This window comes from Otolemur garnettii, unplaced genomic scaffold (assembly GCF_000181295.1).
Source record: "Otolemur garnettii isolate 467f Iridium unplaced genomic scaffold, OtoGar3 scaffold00089, whole genome shotgun sequence".
Taxonomy (NCBI): Eukaryota; Metazoa; Chordata; class Mammalia; order Primates; family Galagidae; genus Otolemur; species Otolemur garnettii.
The window spans coordinates 1,417,111-1,434,727 of NW_003852484.1; the positions used below are offsets into that span (position 1 = coordinate 1,417,111).

Consider the following 17,617-nt stretch of genomic DNA (forward strand, 5'->3'; position numbering starts at 1 on the left):
AAAAAAAAAAAAAAGAAGAAGAAAGAAAGAAAAGAAAAGAAAAAATAGAAAGGAGAGGGGGGTGAGTAAAAGGGAATATTGACAAAAAGAAGAAAGGCACAGAAAGAGGGAGATAGGAGCAATATAGGTGTACAGTCAGGTACTTTGACCCAACCTTAAAGACCCCCAACCTCTGGGGGGTACCAGGTTAGGTGGTTCCCTTGAGGTCAGCAGCTCTTTGCCAGCCTGTTCAGACATAGCACCCCACCTCCACCAAGTAGAGAGGAAAGGCAAAAATGCTATAAATCAAACCAAAACAAGCAAACAGAAACCTTTACGGGATAAAATTGGGGGGAAAGACAAATCATAGAGGGTAGAAACACTAGCAAAATGAAGTTCTAATTGTTAAAGAAAGCAACAATGGAAAATTATATTTAAACTAGAAAAATGAAGAAAGAAAAGCAAGAAAAAACAAGAAAAATCTAGAGGGAAATTGTTGAAATTAAGAAAATTTAAAAAAAAAAAGAAAGAAAAAAAAACCCAAAACAAAGCAGTATATATCTTGTTGAATATGGTCTAGGCAACAGGTTTGGGGGTATGAGATGTTAATCACAATGCTGATACCGCTATACAAGATGGAGACTAGAGGCCTCTGCTGATTTCTCAGACCCCACAGGGTGGAGAGCCTAAATTGCTCCTCAGCCTGCTTAAAAGGCACTTTAAACTGATAACCTTGGCTAGGCAGAAGCTTTCCCAGGAAAGCACTTGTAGCTGGGATCACTCTTGAAGTGGCTATCCACTAAAACAGATCTCACTGTATGCCCCTGAGGGCCAAGGCTTTAAGGCACCTCAGTCCATGCCTTTAGACTGCTCAGTCACTAGATTACTTGTCCACTGGAACCTCATTCTACAACCCTGAGGGCAGAGCTTGCTGGGGCAGTTCTCACATAGTGGTTCCACATGGCCCACAGCCAAACACTATTAGCTCTGTCTGGCTCAGCAGCACAGTCCAGGGCCCTAGACAATGCTTAAAGTCCTCCAACTCTCGCCCAAGTTCTCCCAAAGTAGTTCAACTAAGTGCCAAGTCCAAAAAAAAGCAGCTCACAGGTAAGGCCTTTCCAGTTTGCAATCTCACTGTTGCTGTATTTACAGCTGCCGGAGGGATTAGACAGAATGAACACATGCAACCACTTGCCAGTTCTCCACTGCTTTTGTCCTCCTCATGGGGTTCAGAAGTCTCTCGCTGACTCCCTGTGTCCCCAGAGGGATGTTTCTGGGCAGATCCCACCAGCCAGAGAAGCCTGGAGTCTTCTCTCCCCAGTCTCACCATGCCCAGTTGCAAGGAAGCTGTTATTTGGCTGCCATCTTGCTTCTCTGCCTATTTATTTATCTTTTGAGACAGAATCTCACTATGGGTAGAGTGCTGTGGCATCACAGCTCACAGCAACCTCAAACTCTTGGGCTTAAGCGATTCTCTTGCCTCAGCCTCCCAAGTAGCTGGGACTACAGGCACCTGCCATAATTCCTGGCTATTTTTTTGTTGCAGTTGTCACTGTGGGTTAGCTGGTACAGGCCGGGTTTGAACCCGCCAACTTTGGTGTATGTGGCTGGCACCATAACCACTGTGCTATGTGCACCAAGCCCTTATTACTTTTTTATAATGATTCATTCTGAAAATGACTTGAAGTGCTCATCTGTTTTTATGCAAAGCTGTCAATTGGGTTATGCAATAACCAAACTGTTTTAGTATGATTAAGGGGCCATAGTTACTCCAGCTAGTAAAAGAATAACTATTTGGAGTTTTAAAAAAATCACTCTCAAATCTCTTTCAGATATTCTTTGGCAAACAAGAGTTGATATAGTAAAAGCTATAATTTTCTACATGAAGCTCCAGAAAAACTTACAGAAGCAGGTATGATCAATTTGTAGTATAGGAACTATGGACTTTAATATCAATTTGCATGAATTTAGAATGGAAAGTCACCAAACTAGATAAATTCTGAAATAATTGGCCTTTACTAGTTTATCTGACCAGACTGCTTAAAAATAAGACAGCATTTTTAAGGGAAGACAAGGAACCTGAAACATGTCACTGCCCTACTCACTCCAATAAGACCACTCCCTACTCTATCAGACTCACCTTCCACATCACTGCCAGGAGTGGGCATCTAGGTAGATTTCTTCATCCTTGTCCCTGGCCTATAGCTTAGGTCTCTTCTTTCTCGCCTTCCCCAAGACCACCATCCCGTTCTCTGCCTGTGCGCCAAGGACCAACACAAATTCCACCCCAACCAGAAGGAACTTTCTCTGTTCTGACTCCACCAGCTTATTGTTATTTTGCTTCTTTGGTCCTAAACTCAGACAGTCATATGCCATGATATATTCTTGGTATACTGTCTACTCATGAGGATACAGACTGCAAACTCCTAGCACAGACCCTTGCATATAGTAGATGTTCCAAATACTTCATAGATTTATTCTTGCAAAAAACAGAGGATTAGGAAGAAGGGAGGCAGAACAAGAAAGCCTGCAGGGGGTGCTCTGAAAACAGTAGGTCTAGCTAAGAAAAAATAGAATGGAATTTGCATCTCCCAGAAAAAGCAAGAGTATATTTATTCTTTGTTCTTTCCACCATAAGTGAGATCCATTTTGGCTTGAAATTAGCCATTTTACACACATGGGAAGCCACAGCAGTTAGGGGAGAATAAAAGACCACAGGTGGAGGTATGATGATGTTGTTACAGAGGGCTTTTCCAGCTGTTGCTCAGTACTGCTCAACACTAAACTGGAAAAATAACAGCGCTGAAAATTATTTTACTAGCAGTAGTAAGGCAAGAGTGCCCTTTCCAAGCCTTTCTTTAGCTTAATGAATCCAAATTCAATTTTATCCTTAAGACTTGTTTCCATCATTTCCCAGCCTAGCAAGGAAGAGAAATCTGAGAATATACCTGCTGGGACCCAAGGCAAAGGTACCACAGAGATGATATGGTAGGCCATCTCTGGCTGCAAATGTTTAAATGGACTATCATTTTTACTTGCATCTATCTTTGATTTGCAGCTCTCTACTTTACTGTGATTTGAGTCCTTAAAGGGCAAAGTATTCCTACTTGGGCAAAGGCAACTCCCAGAAATGGCAATGGGGCAAGAAGCCAGGAAGGCAGAGGCAGGCTTGCTCTCCCTCTTCTGGCAGGAGCCCCCATCTTTCTCGTGTCTCCCTCCACTATCTTCCTCCTCTCTTTTCCCACCCCAGCCATGTCTGTTTCTCTGCCCTTTGTCTATGAATCTTTCCCTTTCTTTCTCTCTTGCCATTGTCTATGTCTCTGCCTCTCCCTCTCCCCTGTCGAGGTGTGTGCCTGTCTTTCCCTCCTCCATGCAAGTATGCACGTGTTCTTCTTGTCTCTCTCCCCACTCTCATTCTTCGGCTCCTCTGTTGTGTGGCTTTTCTGTAAGATGCCTGGACTAGGAGTCAGAAGATCTAGCTTCTGGTCCTAGAACTACCATTAACTAGCTGTGTGATCATGGCTAAGTTATTTTGCATCTCTGGGCCTTGATTTCCTCAGTCATATAGTAGTTAAGACTGGATGTTCTTTCAGGCTCTTGGCAGCACTGATCTTTTATCACTAAATCGAATGGAACTCAGCTGCGCCAGGAAGCAGTTGCTATTGTAGAAACAGAAGAATCAGCTGGAAGTCCCCAACAGCACAAGCACCAGAGGGCGCCCGAGCACCACTCAAAGAGGCCATGTGCCAGGCAGGCTCTGCTATGTATAGCACTTGTATCTCATTCAAGCCTGATTTGGTAGGTAGTATTATTATTCCTATCTTAGAGGAGAAGAAAATCAAGCACCATGGGGTAAAGCAACTTGCTCAAGGTCACACAGATGTCAGAACAGGACTTAAACTCAGGCTGCCTGACTCCAGAGCTCAAGCTCTTATCCAGGGTTCTGCATTGCCCATAGCCACGCATGCTCTCTCACAAGCTTCCTACATAGGCTACTAAGCAAACATCTGTGAATCCTAAGTGTGCTTAGGAGTCTTGGATCCAGACTGTATCATTTAATTGATTCTCTCCTCCTTCAAGACACTGACTCCGACTTCTCATGCCCCTGCCTATAACTATTCCATCAATACTCTATTGCCTGGCACACAGTCTGCTCTGGTAGATTTGTTCTTTATATTTTCAAATGTGTTTATCTTGTGCCATTCTAATTAACCTGCCACTACCTAAGACAGTGCTGGGCCATGATAGATATATATAAAACTGAAAGCATGGAACAGGGAAATTAATTGTCCTGACTGATCCTGAAACCTAATTGGGAGTCAGGAAACCAAAGACCAAGTCCTTCACTCTAACCTGCAGGTGTGTAGTTCAGCATTCTTCTAAAACACAGTTCAGACGTGTCAGGTACCCAGGTTGTTTGGTGCCAAGGAAACAAGTGAAACCCTTCACCAAGTTTGGTAGCCCTCATTTTTCCAGTTTTCTTTGCATCTGTCCCAGTGTCAGATACACAGTTTGGGTGAGCAGGTGTAACAATGGGTGAGTGAAGTTATGCTCCCAGAAGTCATATTTACTCACATATCCTGAAAAGGATGATGGAATTAACTATCCTAGGAAATTCAGTTCTTATGCAACATCCAAGAAGGCCCCATCACACTCACCTCCTAATCTTCTTCGTGCCTTCACACAGTGCTGACAATGTGATGAATGGAAGGGGCCTTAATTCCAGAAAGGCTGTCATTTTTATGAGCATGATGTAGAACAGCCACAGGTATTGGTTCACTGTACTTTTTCTAAACTTTAGTTTAGATGATATGGTGGCTACGAACAATCTTATAACATCAGTTTCCTAATAACCTAAGTCCAGAATACCACCCTCCTCTTGAGGAGCCCTTTAGCCTACCCTCCCTCTGAAGCTCTCTAGAGTCCATCCTAGGACACCAGCCACAAAAACAGCAAGAGGGTGAAGAAGCCACTGATACTGCTCAATTCATGGCCCAGATCATTTCCGTGAGTCATAGAGTGTTCACTGAAATAGTAATGCCCCATCCTTTGTGCCTTTGGAGGCTGGCACTTCACTCTGTCTCAACCAGACTGCCCCCATGCTCTCCTGTGCTCAGCAATGATATATTTATTTGGATGGCTCCAGATGGCAGGAGTAGGCAAGTGATTCATTTGCCTTATCATTCCTGGCAGGCCCCACAAGGGTTTCAAAGCTGGGGCCAAGCACATCAACAGTTCCTGTCTCTCCTGGGGCTGAGCTGTCACCTCTGAAGACTCAATTGATGCCCCAGTTAGGAGGGGGAGCTGCAAGGGAGTTAGGGTAGCCTGAGATGAGGGACATGCCTGAAGGCCCATCTATCCAGGATGGACTGCACAGCAACCCCCTTCCCAGAGGTTAACACAGACAATGACGAGGATGCCCTACTCTCCCTCTACCCTGCTTGATGACCCCAGGCACCCAGTTCCAGCTGTGAAGGGAACCAATAGCCCAAAGACATGTAGAGTTGACTCTCAATTTCCCATGCATATTTTACTATACTTTTGGATTATACCAGGTCAATACCACAGAAAAATGAAAGCAGAGTAAATCATTATTTTATATGTAATCCTGAAATTATATGGCTGCTATAGAAAAGTCTTATAATAGGTGTTTGAGCACAAGTGTCCCCACACTGTCCCCCACAGTGTACTAAGAAGGTAAGGACACTAAGGCTCAATCTCAGTTCCCAGCTCCCCACAAGTTCCCCTCCGTCCTCTAGTATATCAGTCCTCTAAGAAAAGCTCCCAAGGTCCCCAGGGAGACAGAAACAGAGACAGTGCAAGGAGAAAAGAGTGAGTTACTTTATCTGAAATGGCATTTGTGGCCGCGGCTGTCCTTTTATGGTCAGAAACATAGCCATTTCTTTATTATTTGTGGTAAGGGAAAAAACCATGACTGGTGTAATAATGCAAACAAAACAAAACAAAACAAATAAAGCCAGAAATAACCTCTAATCATAGACCATTTAGTGAATAACAACCTATGTTTAAATCTGTTTTCCCAGGTTCAGCCTTGCCAAGGAATCCTCTAAAAGTCCCTGTACCCCACCCTACTCCCACGTGCACCCCTGATTGAGAAGTGAGTGAGAGCCATCTAGCTGTCATGTGACTATAGGAACTGGTGTTCTGAGATGAGTCTTCCTTTCCAATACCAAACAGACAGGAGGCACAGTGTTTAAAGCCGCTCAGGCAAGAAGCATGCAATCAACCAGTACAGTTTTGGGAGTAGCTGGGGGCTCAATTGCCATCTTCCCTCTATTAGTCCGGGCTGTCCCAGGCCTGATCCTCTGGTCAGGGACACGCAGTCTGCCTCTTGGAATGGAAGGCACATGTCAGCTGTAGAGCCTGTTACCTGCTGCACATCCTGTTGGAAGACGCAGAGCTGTAGCCGCTGGTGGAGCCGCACTTTGCGGTGTTGCCAGATGCTCTCGAGCCGTCGCTGGTGGTGCAGCACCTCATGCACCACATCCAGCACCTGATGCACAGCCTTGGAGTAGTTGGCTGTAGCTGTGAGGGACTCGGAGTTCCCAGGACTGAGGGGACGCTGCAGTACATCCAGCAGTGCTTTGCCATCCTGGCTAACCTGCAAGAAGGAAAGGTCAGATCAAGGGACAGGAGTGGCAGACAGGGGACAGGGAGAGACAGGCAGCCTGCCTGACAGTCCTTTCAAGACCCATTGGCCCTGACGAACATGCCAGCTGGCCAGAGGGCAGAGCAGCCTGGAATCCTGGGGACAGAAGCTGCTGGAGACTGGCCAGTTGTCTGGGAGACTCTCCATTCCTGAATTTCAGCTCCATGAGGGCAGAGACTCTGCTTTGCTCACTGGTCTCTCCCCATTGCCCAGAACAGTGCCTGGCATGTAATAGACACCTGATAAATGCTTTGACTGACTCACTGACTGGGTCATAAATTAAGTCAAATTTATTTTTTGCCACCATGCTCTTCTCTCACTATTTCTTTTTCAACTTCTGCCTGGCTCCAAATTTCCAGAAGTGTGATCAGAGGCAAGGTATTAAGCCTCTTCAGGCCTCAATTTCCCTGCCTGTAAATGAAGGGTAATCACGGCACATACTTCATAAAGTTGTGGTGAAGATTAAATGAGTTAATACACAAGCAATGCTGAGAACAGGGACTGCCATGTAGTATTGGTTACCAATTTTATCATCATCACCATTTCTCTCTCCCATCTTCCTTACTTCCTTGTCATTTTCTTTTATCTTTATCTTTTTTAAAAATCTTTTTCTTTCCCTCTATACAACCCCCTTCTTTCCCCTGAAAATCACTGACATTTCCATTTTTCTAGAAGATGTAGGGTAAGGTAGGGACCCTGAGACTGTGCACATACCATCCGTGCTCTTGGGTTCCCTGATACTTGCCCTCAGTCTGAGAGCAGGGAGGTGACACTCTCTGCCCATTCCTCCTCATTGGAATGGGTATCCTGGCACCATCCTGGGTACCAATAATTCTGGGAGGTGGCATTACATGATTGATACCTGTGGCTTTCTTGTACTTGGCAGGGTATCCTGCAGAACTGTATCTTTCCAATTTAAAATAGTGGTGGCTGGAGAATTGACAGGAATTTTAAGTTCCCAAATTAATTTGTGTAATAACTAAATTAAAGTTGATTTGAAGTTGAAATCGTCTTTTCCTATCAGGAAGCCAGGGAAGGAGGTGTGCTTCTACCTCCACCCAGGAAGGCCAATGGGACGCTATTCGCCAGGGTTGCAACCCCCCTTTTCACTCCTTCCATCCCTGAATAGCTCAGTTGCGGGTCTTGGAATGCAGAGGCATCGGGTACTCTTGCTTATGGGGCACAGAAATGCCTTTGTGCCTAGGAGTGGTTAAGAGTAGTGCTGGGATAGCGTGCAGCTGAGGCAAGAGAGGAAACTACCATGCCCAACCCCAGCTCCCATAATCTACTGCCCAGGAGGAGATGGGAAGGTAGCGTATAAATACTGCAGAAACAATGCCTTTCAGAGATCTGAACAGGACAAGTTTTCTATGGCCAAAACCAGGACAGTTCTCTTTAGGGAATCCTGAGCAAATGCTGTCTTTTGGTACAATGCCATGTCTATGAGAGGGTGATTAGAAATCCAAGTCGACATGAGTTCCAGTCCTCTGCCTTGTCTTCACATAAGAGGCAGAAATAGCCCACTGACCTCTGAAGTGGACCTGGAAGGAATGTCTTAAGTCTCACAATGCTAGGACCTGAGAATTAATTGGGAGGAATATCATATCTATATGTATAATTATACCCATGCCTCACAAGTGTGAAATATGTAAATATAATATTAACCTCATTTCTGATATATATATTTTTAATTTTACAAGGAGTACATTTAGAGATTCTTGACCCTTGGGCAGAAGCACAGTTCTCTTGCTAAGAGAGAATGGCTTGGGGCATTTGGATCAGAGCTGATGAGATCAAGTTTGGCTCAGAAGCCCTCCTCTGTGCCTCCTACAATGACACAGTCTTTTATAATTTTTTAGTAGTCATTACTGCCAGGCACTGGGCCAAGTGCATTACATACATTATCTTCATGACCCTTAACACTACCCAATAGGGTAGGTATTACCACTTTCATTTCACAGAAGAATGAAATGGATAAGAGTGGTTAAGTAACTTGCCTGAAGTCATACAACTAGTAAATAGTGGACCCAGGATTCAAACTCAGTTTTGACTGTTGCAAAAACCCTTACTCTTATCTGGAAGCCATTGGTTCTTAGATGTCAATATGCATCAACTTACCTGGGGCAATAGTTATTAAAACATAGGTTCTCAATCTCCCTTACTGACATTCTGATTCAGCCTGGAGTGGAACACAGGAATCAGCACCTCTGGTGAGTCTGAAACAGGTGGTCTAAGCACCCACTTGAATACACTTCTAACTGACCTTGCCCCAGAAGAAACACACAGCCCAGATGCGAATTTACTTTCCCCTCCTTATCCATCATCCTTAATTAATCCATCTCTTTTTATACCTCAGTCCCTTTCCCTTAAAAATTCATGCCCTAGAGCCTATGCACCCATAAGGCTCTTTCTTTTACTTTGAAAGGATTGTCAAGAGGTTTTTGTGCCTTCTCAACTTTGGAGCTCCCCCCTCCCCTTTATTTTTCAGTCGAAGAGCCTTTTAATTTGTCCTTCATATCCATGGCAGATTTTTGCTTCTGCAAACACTTCTCTCTATCCTATATGCTTTACTCTTGGTCTTCTAGTGAGAAAAATCAGTTTTATGAACTGCTCCATTAAAGGGTGGCAGGGCTAGTGCATCCATTCACCAACTAGAGAGCAAACTCCAGACAAACACAGCCTTGTTTTTTGATATTCCTCCCCCAGAGGAGAAAGTCCAGCCTTCAGTGCAGGGTAAGGCAGAAGTGGAGGCATGTGTGCTACATGTGTGTAAAAGGTGTAGGCGAAAGGGAGAGAGAATAGGTGTGTGTGCAAGGGTGGTACATGCCAAGGGACCCAATTTTTTTTTTTGTTTCTTGGCTAGCGACAGCCCAGTTCATAGATCAAGGTTCCTAAAGATGGAGTAAAGCTGCCTCTCCCCTCCTTAATCCCACCCAGGCTACTTTGCAGTGTGCAGGTCAGTGCTCTCTCCACCCTACCTCCACCCACCCCACCCCTTGCATGCAAACACACCCAGTAGCCCTGGCTGCCCTGCTCAGTCCTCACCTCCGTGTAGGCCTGGGTCACCTGCTCATACAAGGACTGGTGGTGGTGGATTGCCAGCTCCAGGTCCTGCATCTCGGATGGCAGGCCACCTTCACTGCACATCTTGCACCAAGCGTCCACTCCCGACAGGAACTAGAAGGAGATGCTGAGTGGGTCAGTGTGGGAGCACTGAGGGTGGGGGATAACTGGGTTATGGACAGAGGGTTACATACCTTGGGAATAAACACTAGGACTTCTAGAAGCCTTCAGATACACTGCAGAGGATGGAGTTTTTCTTTAATTCTACAAACACTAACCCTTAATAAGAAATAAGGCCTAGGCACCTGCTTAGAAGTGTGGTTTGCACAAAGATGACTATTATGAAACTGTGAGGGGCAGCATGAGGTATCTGGATGTCCAACAGGTCATACCCATACACTGACTAAAGTACAGGTGTGGACGCAGTTCACTACATTCTACGGATGCATTAAGGCTTCCTGCCCCATGTACACTTGCAGGCAGAGGTAAGTGTCTACGTAATGTGGTGAGACGTGTTTTACATGTATCTGATGAGTTGTGGGCCGGAGCAAAGTACACCTCACACAAGATCACCCGTGTTTTACATGTATCTGATGAGTTGTGAGCAGGAGTAAAGTACACCTCACATGGGATCACTAGAAACCCCAGGAAGCTTGCAGAGAGCTTTCCCACAGGGGATGGGGATTGAGCTTCACAGCACTCTCATTGCTGGGTCAGAGCCGTGAAGAGGGGTATAGGAGGGGCAGCCTAGGAAGGGAAAGACTGCTGCGCCAACAGTGGCTCCTGGGATGGGATGTGGTTTATAGACATGGATCTTGACAGACATCAAATTATCTAAAAATTAAAATTAACAACTGTGGACGACTATGGCTCTCCACACACAAAGGCTGAGTTAACTGAAATCACTCAGGTTTATTAGGTGGAAAAATACACCTTTAAAATGCAAATAATTCTTCACCCAATGGTCTGGAATGGTTCTGTCTGTGATTCCTCTTGCCTGGGTGCACAGCTCCATTTAAATTAATTGCCTAAATACCTTTTTTTATCCCATTGCCAAGAACAGCCCATATGAGGACCATAAAGAGCTGCCTAGGTAAACGGCTATAAAAAGCAGCCTTGAATCAGTTCTTTTTCCAGTTAAAAAGAAGCATGCTTTATGAGTACCCCTGAAGGACTAGTAATATGTAAGGAAACCACATTAAAAAACAGATACAAATAAAATTGCTTCTGCTCCAAACCAATCCAACGTCAAGAAACATGAAATAAAAACTAGCTCCTCCAGTTACTCTCAGCTCTTCCTTGTGTTTCTTTTGCTTGAGTTCTAGTCCTGGTGTCACTGTCAGCTCACTGTCCCTGGCCTGTGGGCTATAATGGCTAATTTTTCATTCTGTATGTTTTTAACACAGAGGGATTAAGCTATTCCCTAGTAATTTTGGAAGAGTGCTGGATACCATCCAGTATTGGGTTATGTATTGGTACATGTATTTGCTGACATCTCAGAAGCTTCTTTGCTCCACCAATAACTACTTTGCAAATGAATGTGAAAGCAATTTGATATTCTATGTCAACCATAGGAGAAGCAAAGCTGAGCATGGTAACTCACACCTATAATCCTAGCACTTTGGGAGGCCAAGGCAGGAGGATCACTAGAGGTCAGGAATTTGAGACCAGCTTGGACAACATGGAAAGACCTCATCTCCACCAAAAAATTTTAAAAGTAGCTGGACATGGTGACATGCACTGATAGTCCTAACTAATCAGAAGGCTGAAGCAGGTGGAACCATTGAGCCCAGGAGTTCAAGGTTATGGTGAGCTACAATCATGCCACTATATTTCAACCTGGATTTCTAAAAAAAAGAAAAATTTAATTAATATTTTTAAAAAATCATAGAGGGTGCACTCTGTCGGGAGTCCTGTAGCGGATCCCACAAAATTATCCACTCAAAAAGAGAAAGCCAGAGAGATAAAGAGGGAAGTACTGAATTTTCCTTGACAGTCTGGATAAACCTTGAATAAAGTATGGAAGTGATAGGGTTGAAGAGAGAGAACAAAAGATTAGATGTCAATATTCTCATGGTCCTGAGAATGAATCAGTCACTATCAGTCACCCTGAGTCACTACAACCATCATCCTTTAAAAGAACCAAAGTATGGCTAGATGCCTCGCAAAGTGTCGGGCTATACTCGACTTGGGACAGAAGTATTTATTTCAGTCTTTGTGAAGTTCTCAGCTGGAAACAGAAACAGGTGTAGCAAATAAAAAGATACTGGATGTTGAAAAAACATGCATAGCACTAAAATCTACTATTTTGTGCACTAGTACCTTGTATGTTCCATCTCTAATGTTATATCCCTAGAAAAGCCCTGTGATCTGCTGTTTATGATTAGCCTCACATTAGAGACAGGAAAACAAACTCAGAATAGTGGCGTGGCTTGTTTAAGAGTTTGTGAATGGTGGGGTTGGGAGCAGAATTTATGTGTCTAACTCAACCAGGGTGTCCAATCTGCTGCCTGTGGCCACATGCAGATTATTTGAGGTTTGTTTCGCTTATCTGTGGTGTCAGATATCAATGTGTAGTAGGAAAAAAAAAAGATTGGATACCCCTGACTCTTTTATTATCACATGTGGCCTTCAATGTTAGAACTGGCAACACAGAGAGATATTTAAGGTATAACCATGAGTCTGACTCTCCTTTACCTCAGAGTTATCCAAATGTGATACAAAGGAAGAAATTTAGAAGTTAAATAATTTAGAAGTTATTAAAGTCTTAATAACAGTAAAGACTTTAAAGCTTTAATGTTAGATACATCTAGGTTGAAACCCCAGCTGCCTATAGACTGTGTGAGTTCAGCAGTGGTGTGTTAGTAATTGTTTAACAACCAGCATATATGTGTATGTGTGTATATGAATATGGGTTTATTTATATATGTATAAATTACATATACACAAGTAAGTGCATTATAAAGTTTACTTATATAAGGGATGCATAACACAATTTATAAAGAATAATAACATTATATAATGCATTTTATTGTAAATTTCATGTAGCAAATTGATTCTCACAGGGTGCTTTTGTCAAACTTTTGTATCTATAGGTTGACAATGGACAAACTTGTATAGTTCTTACACAGATGCTGGTTGACGTTTTTATTTACATTAAAGGGTAAGATAAAAGTGAAAGAGCCTTGAAGACTAGTTTTAGAACACTTGTTCATCAATAATGTGACTTCTTTGGTCAGCTGAATAATTGTTTTTGAATATTAGAAGAATATTTCCTTGATTTTCGTGTGCTATTCACAGTGTAATAGCTACAGATATTATTTTTTAATCTCCATTCAAAAGCATTTTCTTTCTAATTTTCTGAAGACTCCAAACAACTAAAATACAGTAAGCCAAGCCTCACATTAGAGTGTAGCCTACACTAGTTTGTAGTATTTGATAATTTGCATGCCATAAAACTCCTATAATGGTTTGTTTAATCTACTAGTGTGACATCACTGAATGCGGAGTTTGGAAGAGACTATCAGTAGCACACAACTGTATGGCATTTCTACCACAGGAAAAGAGCAGATAAAAATAACCTCAAAAACTTAAAAAATATACAGTGAAATAATCAGGAAGTGATGAGTTTTAAATTTGTTTTTAGTATAACAGAATTCATTACAAACTCATATAAGTTAGTTATAATTAATGGCTATGTTTAACAACCAGCTCACAAAATTCTTAAAAAGTTAACTGGCTTTCCCTGAGCTGGTTCAGCCAAGCTCTGACACATCATGGGATCTCAGGCAGGTCATTACACTCTCTGAGCTGCAGTGTTCCTCTCTGTAAAATGGGTTAGTAAGGTCTGGCTACTAAGTAAACAGCAACAAGTAATTACTGTTTTTACTCATTATATTATTATTTTTATCACATTATTATCCACGATGAATACTTCCTATAGAATTCATTTCCTCATGTCTTCAGCACTCAATGATTTCTTTAAATTTGCCCTCTGATCTGTGCTCAGAGAATCCACATTAAGCAAACCATCAACACATACACACATACTTATGCAAGCACAAGCACCCAGCAGCCAACCACCAAGCCCAATGTAGACAGAGTCAAGTCCCCTCTTATTTGTATGACAAGCAAAACCACCAACACTCACCAGTGTTTCTTTGTGTACACAGGGATCATGAAACTGGCAGAACATGGGTTATTTTTGCAATTATTCGGCAGTGTCTTTGCTGTTTCAGAAAGACAATAGGGGCTCTTGGTAGAAGAGTTCCCACCCTGCCCTTTCACCTTCCCACCAATAGCAGTTGCCCTAGGTCCCTGGGCCTCACCTGCTCAGCCTTCTGGTGGAACACAGCAGACATGGCAAGGATGGTGCTGCGCTCATCCAGGGCAGCAGCGAAGCTCTTCCACTCCTGGTCCAGCTGGGTGGAGATCTGCTTGATTTGCTGCGAGGCATAATGGCCGGCCTCAGAAAGGCGGGAAGCCACAGACATGATGCGGTTGATGTTGACGTAGGCATTCTGGGAAGCCAAGGAGAGTGAGTGCTTAGTGGAGCAGGTCAAAAAGTCATCCATGGAGCACGTTTAGGGGGTGCATATTTGGAGAAGGGGCCTACTCAAAACAAAACTTTGAAAGAAGCTGGTATAGCTCATACTAGTATATCTGTTTTTGGTCTAGGGGAGACCTTTCTTTATGACATAAAATTTTGGCAGGTAGCAGGGACAATAACTGAGACCTTTCATCATGTGAAATCACCATAGATTTTGTGCCAACTATTAATGAACATTAGTGCAATCACTTTGCATGGACTATCTTATGTAATTCTCACAACCATCTCATGAGGTCATTTCAGGGGGACAGCATAGCACTTCCAAGAGCACTCTTGGGAAGCAAGGGCACAGGCTGAAGGAGGCAAAGACATGTCTCCTGCACAGGAAAGAGTTATAACAGGGCATTATTATCCCCTACAATAGGGCAGCAGTACTCACCAAAGAGGCAAAGAAGACACAGTGATGCTGCATCTTCCTGTTACCTAGCAAAGATGTCCCTCCCTTCCTCTCACCTCCTCCTGCCAAAGGAGCTGAGGTATCAGCCATCAGTCAGTTTAAATAAAGACAGCATGTAAAGCTACACAATTTTCCACATTAAAAACAAGGTATATGCTATGGAATCCTTTTCTGATCTCTGCCTGATTTAGGAACATTTTCCCACCTAACCCCAAAAGGCATTTGTGGCAGTTCTCTTGGCCCCATTGCCAACTTTCATCTAAGTTTTATTTACATTCATTCCTATTGTTGCTTTCCAGTTAAAAACTCATGAACGTATGTGTTGTTTCCTACTAGGCCAACAGAAAACACTCCAGGAAGAAATAAGACAAAAGAAAAAAAAAACGACAAACATAAGAAAGCAGTGATTATTTATGGTTCTTTTAAACTATTAGCTCCTATGAATTATCTGAAGTGTCAAAACAAACAAGTAATATTGTGGCATCCGCAGGCAGCTTTTCTGAATCTCACAATGTCAGCTCGAAGGAGGACTTGGGAGGCAGGTTACTCACACACCTTCATTCTTTGTTACAAATCTTCTTGAATGATTAGAAATATTCTTTAGCTACAGCATTTTCTCTGGTTCTCTTAGCTCAGGTGTAGCTCATTAATACTGGTGGGTTTAATGAAGGTTCTTTATTTTCCTTTCCCACTTCCCTTATAGTCCCATTCATCTTAGCTGTCTCCAACCTCCACCACTCCATCCCAAACTCAGGCCAGCTGATAAGGTCTCTTTTAATTTAAGAGGTCTTTGTGGACATTTAGAAGGTTAAGTGAAATACTTGAGTACAAATCTATCCTGATGTCTAATGACCCTCAGGCATCATCTCTTTTTATAGTCTGGCCTAAGACCTTTCTGACACAGTGCATTTCCTTAATAGAGCTAGAATATTTCTGACTCTTGTTATGTGACATAACTACCCTTCAAAGATTTAGGAATTATTATCAGCCCTGTTTGCTGAGTTAGGACACAAATTCTACTTAAAATTAAACTCTATTTATAGAGTTGAGAGAAAAAACCAACTCTGCACTTAGAAATAGAGGGAAAGAAGAGAAAAAGGGGGGAAATCCACGTGCTAACTCCAAATTTTGTCTTCTATGGAAATAACATTGAGAGTCCATCCCTCAGATTTCCCATTCATGACATTGTTAGTTTGGATTCTACCCCAAAGCAGACTTTGAGACAGGATATGGGGTAGAGAGTATATTTGGGCATGTTCCCAGGAAGTGTAGTGAAGAAGAGGGAAATGAATAAAGGATACGTTAATTAGTTGGGTAGTGCTGTGAGCAACTGGGACTAAGACCTCTTGAGAAACTCTATAAAATAGACCTCTGAGCTGTCCCACTAAACAATGAGGAATATGAGCTATTTATGCACCAATCCCCATTGCTCAAGGTCCCTCCTGGGGCAAGTCCCTGGCATTTCCAGCCTGACCCCCACATAAGCCAAGCACACTCCCATGTCACAGCAACCATGGCAGAGAAATGCAGGAAGCTGTCAGTTTGTACGGGAAGTACCAGAAAAGAACCCCTAGGACAGGCCAAGGGGATATGGGTGGGACACTGACAGCTTCTGATAGAACTGTCCTCGCAAAGTGTCTTGAAATCCTAGAATTCACCCCTACTCCCCCACTATCCAGACCTATCTAGGTTGTTGGGTTTTCCTGTCCTGGAGAAAGATCTTACGCACTTTGGTCAGATAGGATGCAAGAAAAGCTATGAGAGCAAAGCATCACGCTGTCCCCAGAACATGCCATGGGCACCCAACCTTTTGTCATCACCACTTGTCTACATTCTCCTCTGTCCCAGGAAACACAGGGGGGCATATTTCTGCTTACTGTTAAGATGAACTTTCTAACTATTAGAGATGTCCAAGTGTGACTGCCTCTGGAGACTGTTAACACCTTGTCATTCACTCAAATATTTATGAAAAGTGGGCCAGGCTCTATGCTGCAGGCTGTGGAAGATCAAAAAGGGATGACACAGGATTCCTGGCCATTCACTCCCTGGTCCCAGGGGCTCTCAGTTAAGACTTAAGACAAGTCCTCCAATAACTACAATTTAAAGCAAAATGAATTAAGTGCTTCCACAGAGGCAGAAATAATTTCCTGTAGGTACTCAAAGGGAAGGGTTTTGAACCACTGGCAGGAATGCGTCCAAGGGACTCCCCGCACAGAATTGGGTGGAGGTGCTGACAGTCCTCCATGGACCCTTCAACCCTTAAGCCTATGATCATAGATTAAAACTAAAATCAAATAAACAAAAAAGACCACAGCTTACAGTTTACATTCTAGACTAGCACAATAAATGCTTTCATTTTTCCTTATCAGTGGGCAGAGAAATGTCTTACTAAAACTAACAAATGATTATGCTTCACAAAAGAAACAGAGGCACTATTCCTCACAATAGAGAGATAAATACAATGTTGACTGGTGAATCTGCTCATTGTTTTTCCCTATAGCCCCTTTTCATTGTATTAAAACACTTCAGGCAAGTCACACTGCCCAAGTTCATCATCATCATCTTCTTCCTCATTTTCATTTACCATAGAACTTGACAGAGTGGGTGTTTAGATTTTAAATTGCAATTGTCCCTTCATACAAGGACAGCCACAAACCAAATGAAAAGGGATGAATGGCAGAAAAGGTCTCAATTTAAAAGGAAAGAATGAGGCTGAAGAGCTGGATTAAGAGTTTGAATAGGAATTCTGGGAAGATGGCCGACTGGTAGCAACCCTGTTCAGAGGCTCCTGAACAAAGGAAGAAAAACTGGTTGGAATCAGAATCTATGAAGTCAAAGACGGGGAGCTGAGCCCAGAAAGAAGTTCGGCAAGCTATAAATCCAAGGAAGATCATTTAAG

General features: G+C 43.0%; 1 protein-coding gene across 1 annotated transcript in view; it reads right to left on the minus strand.

Moving 5' to 3' along the window:
• LOC100954950 (kalirin RhoGEF kinase) overlaps positions 1-17,617 on the minus strand; it is a 512,376-nt gene that overhangs the window by 194,640 nt on the left and 300,119 nt on the right. Inside the window, exons 7-9 of the mRNA XM_023516322.1 lie at positions 14,041-14,232; positions 9,695-9,826; positions 6,371-6,601 (exon numbers count right to left, since the gene is read on the minus strand). Of these exons, the coding sequence (XP_023372090.1) occupies positions 6,371-6,601; positions 9,695-9,826; positions 14,041-14,232 (555 nt within the window). The remainder of the gene's footprint in view (positions 1-6,370; positions 6,602-9,694; positions 9,827-14,040; positions 14,233-17,617) is intronic.